Consider the following 8,269-nt stretch of genomic DNA (forward strand, 5'->3'; position numbering starts at 1 on the left):
AAAACGTCTTTTATGAATTTTTTCAATACTTTAAATTGTTTTTATTTGCAATAGAGTTGCATAACTAAAAACTATTGCGTGCCTAATAAACACGATAACGCGGAATAGTTGGGTAAGACTGGCTACTCATTTGGACAAAATTTTAATTAATTCATGAAAAATTATTTAGGCATCCAATTAAGTCAAATTTAATGTCGGATTCCATTGTCTTCATGCCCTGACCAACGTGCCAACTTTGAACCGGATCTGTCTGTTAGAAATGCCCGAAACTTTGGTCGGGCGTTTCGATCTAGACAGACAGGCTGACGACAGACGGAGGAAGCGTGAAATAAAAACTTGTAAAATGCCCTAATCACAAATCATGCTTAACAAAAAAAAAAAAACAAAAAAAAAACACAGGCGCAAGCGTATCGACCCAAGGCAAAAGTACTTACACAATCAAATTGACAATTATTGTTTAACTGTTGTTAACCCCCCCCCCTTCCACACACACACACGCTAAAGTTACTTAGCAGTCATGTCCAAACATCGAAACATATTTTATTTTGCAATGTGGTGTCACCCCTTGTCCACTTCGGTTTTTTATCAGTACACTGCTCTGCGAAATTAACAAAAAGAAACATGTCGCACGTTTTCTCTTCTTCTTTTCTTCAGTTGTAGGTGTAGTGATAAGGGATATAGATCGGGATCGCGCTAGAGAATTGGGATAGTTCTGATGGGATCCTGACCCACGTTACAGGTAGTCAATGCAGCTGGGTAAAATGCTGACCACACTATACCTTTCTATATTGAAGACTTATTATTAGCAGTAAAGTCTGTGAGTGAATTTAGGTCTAGATACTATGCTTAGGGAAGCTTATGAGTTAACAGTTGGTTCGTTTTAATTAACCGTAATTTGAAATAAATATTGGTAGAAATAAGGCAATGGCCACATTGGTGCTGCTGTTCAGTGTCCCACGTAAATTTTCTTATCAGTGACTTACTGTCATTAAATAAAAAACAAAATACACTACAGATCGTGACTTCTTTTTTCTTAGTTAGAGATAAGTGCGATAGAAGGGTAAAATTGGTTCTAAAATGGTTTTAAAAGTTAATTTTGGCACGATTTAACTAACGCATCAGGGTTTTGTACAAAAAGATTATATAATTTGTATTTCTAAAGTTTAATATTAAAAGCACGAGTAACATAAATATTGCTTAACAATATTTGTACTATGGATATGCATATACAATTACAAATGCATATACAATTACACATAAACAAAAACAAAAACAAAAACATAAACAAAAACAAAAACAAAAACAAAAACATAAACATAAACATAAACATAAACATAAACATAAACATAAACATAAACATAAACATAAACATAAACATAAACATAAACATAAACATAAACATAAACATAAACATAAACATAAACATAAACATAAACATAAACATAAACATAAACATAAACATAAACATAAACATAAACATAAACATAAACATAAACATAAACATAAACATAAACATAAACATAAACATAAACATAAACATAAACATAAACATAAACATAAACATAAACATAAACATAAACATAAACGTAAACATAAACGTAAACATAAACATAAACATAAACATAAACATAAACGTAAACATAAACGTAAACATAAACGTAAACAAAAACAAAAACAAAAACAAAAACAAAAACGTAAACGTAAACGTAAACGTAAACGTAAACGTAAACATAAACGTAAACATAAACGTAAACGTAAACGTAAACGTAAACGTAAACGTAAACGTAAACGTAAACGTAAACGTAAACGTAAACGTAAACGTAAACGTAAACGTAAACGTAAACGTAAACGTAAACGTAAACGTAAACGTAAACGTAACAGATATAAAATTAGTTAAGTAGTTTACATAGAGAGTCCGCGTTAGTAAATTAGAAAAACATATCTGTAAAGGACCATAACTTGTGTGTTTAGTAAACAGCCTTTACCCGGCATTGCCCACCCTAACCACAACCAACCAAAACACACAAAAAAAAGCTAACATAACACTAACACAAAACGAACACAAACGAAAACACAAAAACAAACGCAAAGACAAAGACAAACCCAACCACAAACACAACGAAAACACAAACACTAACGCAAACAAAAAAGCAAACGAAAATAAATGCAAACGCAAACACAAACCCAACCACAACCAAACAAAACCAAAACACACAAAAAAACAACATACAAAAACAACCACAAATACAAAGAAAAAAGCAAACGAAAACACAAACGAAAAGAGAAAAAGCAAACGAAAACAAACCCAAACCCAAATCTAAACGCAAACACAACCACAAACGCAAACCCAAACTCAAACACAAAGAAAACACAAACGCAAAGATAAACTCAAAGTGTCCACAGTCTAGCCCGGGGCGGCAAATCGCACCATGACGACGTGCGGCGTAACCGCCTGATTCAACTTAGTAAACGACTATAGTACCCAACTTATTCATAGTCTTTTGAACTCACTTACGCGAACATAGGTACTATGACGTACACGGGAAGGCCTGGGGCGCCAAATAACACCCTGTCGGGGTGCCGGAGGACGCCCGGATTTGATTCACATAAAGACTATAGTAACCTTTCTTATCCATAGTCTATCGCACTGTTTAAAACAAAATTATGCAGCATAGCGCTCACAGGATAGCCCAGGGCGCAAAATCGAAACGTGCAGAGGCGCCGGCGGACGCGTCTGTTTCAATTTAGTGAACAAAATTATAATACTCCAAGCTTATCCGTAAATGGAAAGAAATAAACATATAGGATTTGTAGGACCTGGCTTATTAAGTGTAATTGATTTACAAAAATAATTAGTAAACAGTATGTTCAGTGTATAGAATAAATAAAAGGCAGTATTAAAAATACCAACGACAATACAATCAACCCCCGCTAATTATGTAATTTTTTACCTAACACCAAAACAAAGTAATAAAAAGTAAATTCTTTCTTCCACCGATTTAATGGTTTTTTTAAAGGGAAGTAACTGTGTTTTCCAAATCAAGGGACGTTATGAGAACTATAGGACAAAATGCAAATACATTTCAGACACAATTTTAGAAATGTTATAAATGTTCATACACTTTTTCAAATTATATGTAATGTTTGTAATTGAAAATTGTTATTCTAAGTATATAAAATGAAAATTGTTTTTTTAAACTTTCAAGAGTAATTTTTTTTTATCTCATAAATTTAGACCATGAGCACTTTAATAATCTAACACTTGAATCCATTAAGTATCGTTTTGTTTTTTCGTTTTTTCTTGTATTCCTTTGTAATCCTCGATTACATACATATAAACATACAGAATTGAACTTTATATATTAGATAATTAAGTATTGTATATATTTAATAGCGTACGTAGATCTAAATCGAATTTGAATGAATTAGTTAATTTTTTAATATTCTACAATTTGAAGATGGCGCCATTAGTTTTGGGTTCTTTCCTTATAGTGTAAACATATGACATGTGATGTCATTGTTTAATGCGTTCTTGTCAGGACAATAAACGCTTTAGTAAGAAATCTGATCTACATTTGAATATGCTTTTATTTTTATTTTTCTTCTTTAAAGAAAATTTAGTTTATACATTTATACCGTCCACCATATTATTTTCATCAAAAATCCGTATTTTTAAGTTCTCCATATATCGCTGAACATTCTGACGACGTTGCCAAAAAATTTTGCGGACAGAGAGAAGTGCGCACATGGGCTTTTATATATTAGAATTAGTCTGGTGTCTATTGTGTTTGTGTAACGAACTGTTAAATATTATATTTATATCATTATTGCCAGAAAATTATGTTTATCAAATTAAACAAGGAAGAACACCATTAGAAATATTAAATTAAAAAAAAAACCTCGAAGAAACTTTGTTCGAAGACAGAGATTTAATTTTATTTTGACAAATGTATGACAGAAATTTCATACTTTGTGTTAAGCAACATATTACTGCTTAGTTGCCTGGGGTAATGACGACATTTCTGGTATGGATCTCGCCAACTGGGGTGTTAACATTTCTGGTATGGATCTCGCCAACTGGAGTGTTAACATTTCTGTTTCCTGGGGTAATGACAACATTTCTGGTGTGGATCTCACCAACTGGGGTGTTAACATTTCTGTTTCCAGGGGTAATGACAACATTTCTGGTGTGGATCTCACCAACTGGGGTGTTAACATTTCTGGTATGGATCTCGCCAACTGGGGTGTTAACATTTCTGTTTCCTGGGGTAATGACAACATTTCTGGTGTGGATCTCGCCAACTGGGGTGTTAACATTTCTGGTGTGGATCTCGCCAACTGGGGTGTTAACATTTCTGTTTCCTGGGGTAATGACAACATTTCTGGTGTGGATCTCGCCAACTGGGGTGTTAACATTTCTGGTATGGATTTCGCCAACTGGGGTGTTAACATTTCTGTTTCCAGGGGTAATGACGACATTTCTGGTATGGATCTCGCCAACTGGGGTGTTAACATTTCTGTTTCCTGGGGTAATGACAACATTTCTGGTGTGGATCTCGCCAACTGGGGTGTTAACATTTCTGTTTCCTGGGGTAATGACAACATTTCTGGTGTGGATCTCGCCAACTGGGGTGTTAACATTTCTGGTATGGATCTCGCCAACTGGGGTGTTAACATTTCTGTTTCCTGGAGTAATTACAACATTTCTGGTATGGATCTCGCCAACTGGGGTGTTAACATTTCTGGTATGGATCTCGCCAACTGGGGTGTTAACATTTCTGTTTCCAGGGGTAATGACAACATTTCTGGTATGGATCTCGCCAACTGGGGTGTTAACATTTCTGTTTCCAGGGGTAATGACAACATTTCTGGTGTGGATCTCGCCAACTGGGGTGTTAACATTTCTGGTGTGGATCTCGCCAACTGGGGTGTTAACATTTCTGGTGTGGATCTCACCAACTGGGGTGTTAACATTTCTGTTTCCAGGGGTAATGACAACATTTCTGGTGTGGATCTCGCCAACTGGGGTGTTAACATTTCTGGTATGGATCTCGCCAACTGGGGTGTTAACATTTCTGTTTCCTGGAGTAATTACAACATTTCTGGTGTGGATCTCGCCAACTGGGGTGTTAACATTTCTGTTTCCAGGGGTAATGACAACATTTCTGGTGTGGATCTCGCCAACTGGGGTGTTAACATTTCTGGTGTGGATCTGGCCAACTGGGGTGTTAATATTTCTGTTTCCTGGGGTAATGACAACATTTCTGGTGTGGATCTCGCCAACTGGGGTGTTAACATTTCTGGTATGGATCTCGCCAACTGGGGTGTTAACATTCCTGTTTCCTGGGGTAATGACAACATTTCTGGTATGGATCTCGCCAACTGGGGTGTTAACATTTCTGGTGTGGATCTCGCCAACTGGGGTGTTAACATTTCTGGTATGGATCTCGCCAACTGGGGTGTTAACATTCCTGTTTCCTGGGGTAATGACAACATTTCTGGTGTGGATCTCGCCAACTGGGGTGTTAACATTTCTGGTGTGGATCTCGCCAACTGGGGTGTTAACATTTCTGTTTCCTGGGGTAATGACAACATTTCTGGTGTGGATCTCGCCAACTGGGGTGTTAACATTTCTGGTATGGATCTCGCCAACTGGGGTGTTAACATTTCTGTTTCCTGGGGTAATGACAACATTTCTGGTGTGGATCTCACCAACTGGGGTGTTAACATTTCTGGTGTGGATCTCGCCAACTGGAGTGTTAACATTTCTGTTTCCTGGGGTAATGACAACATTTCTAGTGTGGATCTCACCAACTGGGGTGTTAACATTTCTGTTTCCAGGGGTAATGACAACATTTCTGGTGTGGATCTCGCCAACTGGGGTGTTAACATTTCTGGTATGGATCTCGCCAACTGGGGTGTTAACATTTCTGTTTCCTGGGGTAATGACAACATTTCTGGTATGGATCTCGCCAACTGGGGTGTTAACATTTCTGGTATGGATCTCGCCAACTGGAGTGTTAACATTTCTGTTTCCTGGGGTAATCACGACATTTCTGGTATGGATCTCGCCAACTGGAGTGTTAACATTTCTGTTTCCCGGGGTAATTACGACATTTCCTGAAAAGTACCCACGTATTACATAAATGCTTAGCACCAAACATTTGTTAATAATTTTATAATTAATAAATAAAGTTCATCGAATAGCATTCCCCAAACCAAAACGAATCAGCTATCTGAAGAAACGTCCAAAGTAGGACTCAAATGCAATTGAAATCTGAATCAACAACAACTCGGTCAAGGCCATTCAGCTATAAGGAGAAGACATACACAAAAAAAACAACAAAATAAACAAATTCACATATTTTTGAGTGTGATTAACAATATGGCGGTGTAGACGACGACATAACAGCCGTATCAATAAGGCAAGATTTGTCGCTTAACTCATTACGCCCGTTATTGAATTACAGTCTTCTCTTCATAATGCTTCCAAGTCTAAACCCAACAGAATACAGTCGTTCACAGATAGACCCTAACCCTAAACCCTTACATCAAAACTTTAATAAGATATTCAGAAAAAATAATCGAGCAAGACATTCTAAGTAAAAGCGAGTTATTTGTTAAAGATTTTGACTGGGAGGTGAAATCTAAAGTCAAACCAAAAGTGTCCTTTTATGGGGTTAGCCCCCCCCCCCCCAACCAAAAAAATCAAATTAATAAGCCTTATATTTTTCTTTTAAATCTAAGTTAGGGTACTTGAGGGGAATTATTAGCTTGCTTAATGGACTCTTCAAAAAATATGGTTGCCATGGCAAAGTCATCTTTAAAAATAAACATTTTGTGTAGGTCTCAGGGTTTAAAAAAATAACATGTATGCCTATTGATCACTAAAGCATTGGTCCTTCTCCTAGCTCTATTAGAGAAAGCTGGATACTTTTTGTAACAGAAAATTTACTGAATTTTTTATTTTTTAATTTTCAAAATTTGGTATATTTTAATATAATTTAATTTTGCCTAACTCCTTTAAGCCATTTTACTGTAGACCTGGTCAAAATTATATATATATATATATATATATATATATATATATATATATATATATATATATATATATATATAATACATTGTTCCAGTCACCTATTTGTTCACATATTTTTAAAAACATTCCTTATTATTATCAAGTACAAAACATGTCATGAGATGCAATGTCTTACCAAATACGACGGCAAGTCCAACGATGAAGACAGCAAGCACCCTCATAGTTGTTGGCTATTATGATCTTGTCTTTGTATGTTGTCAAGAAGAACTGCCTTCCTTTTTGTTGATTGTCCGTGCGCCCCATCTTTATATACTGCCCAAGTCGTTACCTTTAGTATGGGCCTTCTTCAAGGACAAAACCTGATTTGGAACTTAACATTTTAATTTTATTTTTAAAATACAAAGGTCGACACGAATTTGTAAGTTTAAATTTTTTTTAGTAATAAATTAAAGAAACGATAAAGCATTTTAAAATTAAAAAAAAATAGTGTTATCTTTTTTTTTATTAAAAAAAAATTTAAAAAAAAAAACAACAATTTATCTACTAATTGTACGCACATTTTGTTTTTACTTGAATACAATTTTAGATGACTTTTGGGTCACATTCGTCTCGTGACTGACACTGCATTTTCAAACTGTAACAAATAGTAATATTTTTAAGTCATCGAGATAAGAATTTCCATTTTCTAAAACACCGTTTAAATTGATTTAAATTTTTAAAATTAATTATTTTGGTGATGCCTGATTAGATTAATAGCAAGTTGAACAAATTGTTCGTCTATTTTCTATTGAAACACCTGTTTAGGACTACATGGCCGAATCTTAATTAGATGATAATTGTAGAAATAGAATACTAAATAAAGTTTTTATTATTACGTTTTTTACAGAGCTAGCTTAAAGGCGTATTTTTACTTTCTCGTACACAGAGTATAGAAAAAGTATTGTGATAGTGCTGAAAAATTAAATACAAATTTAAGAGTTTTCGCCGTTTTACACCTCCCCACTGTATTGGATACGGAATTTACAGGATTCATTGTAATCGTACAAGAATTTAAATTGATATTTTGATGAATAATGAAATTTTATAACTTTGCCTTGTCGGAAAAATATAGTTTTGCAATCCTGTCCGTCAGAGTGTGTGTCTTTAAGCACGATAACTTGAGTACCGTTTCAGATATGTTGACCAAATATATATATATATATATATATATATATATATATATATATATAT

The 8,269-nt window shown here is 34.8% G+C and overlaps 1 protein-coding gene across 1 annotated transcript; it reads right to left on the bottom strand.

Moving 5' to 3' along the window:
• Window positions 1-3,905: 3,905 nt before the first annotated feature.
• Window positions 3,906-7,334, bottom strand: LOC131929637 (putative uncharacterized protein DDB_G0282133). The gene is made up of 2 exons (XM_059285932.1): window positions 7,215-7,334; window positions 3,906-6,120 (listed from the first exon to the last, which is right to left on the bottom strand). Exons 1-2 carry the CDS (start codon window positions 7,258-7,260, stop codon window positions 3,995-3,997), a joined length of 2,172 nt encoding a protein of 723 aa, XP_059141915.1. The 5' UTR covers window positions 7,261-7,334; the 3' UTR covers window positions 3,906-3,994.
• Window positions 7,335-8,269: the final 935 nt, after the last annotated feature.

This window comes from Physella acuta, unplaced genomic scaffold (genome assembly GCF_028476545.2).
Source record: "Physella acuta isolate Inbredline_101_S28 unplaced genomic scaffold, ASM2847654v3 ptg001658l, whole genome shotgun sequence".
NCBI lineage: Eukaryota > Metazoa > Mollusca > Gastropoda > Physidae > Physella > Physella acuta.

Coding starts and splice junctions, on each gene's coding strand:
- LOC131929637 (XM_059285932.1), bottom strand. CDS start 7,260: ATGAGGGTGCTTGCTGTCTTCATCGTTGGACTTGCCGTCGTATTTG. Junction 6,121..7,214: donor TGGACTTGCCGTCGTATTTG/GTAAGACATTGC, acceptor GGTACTTTTCAG/GAAATGTCGTAATTACCCCG.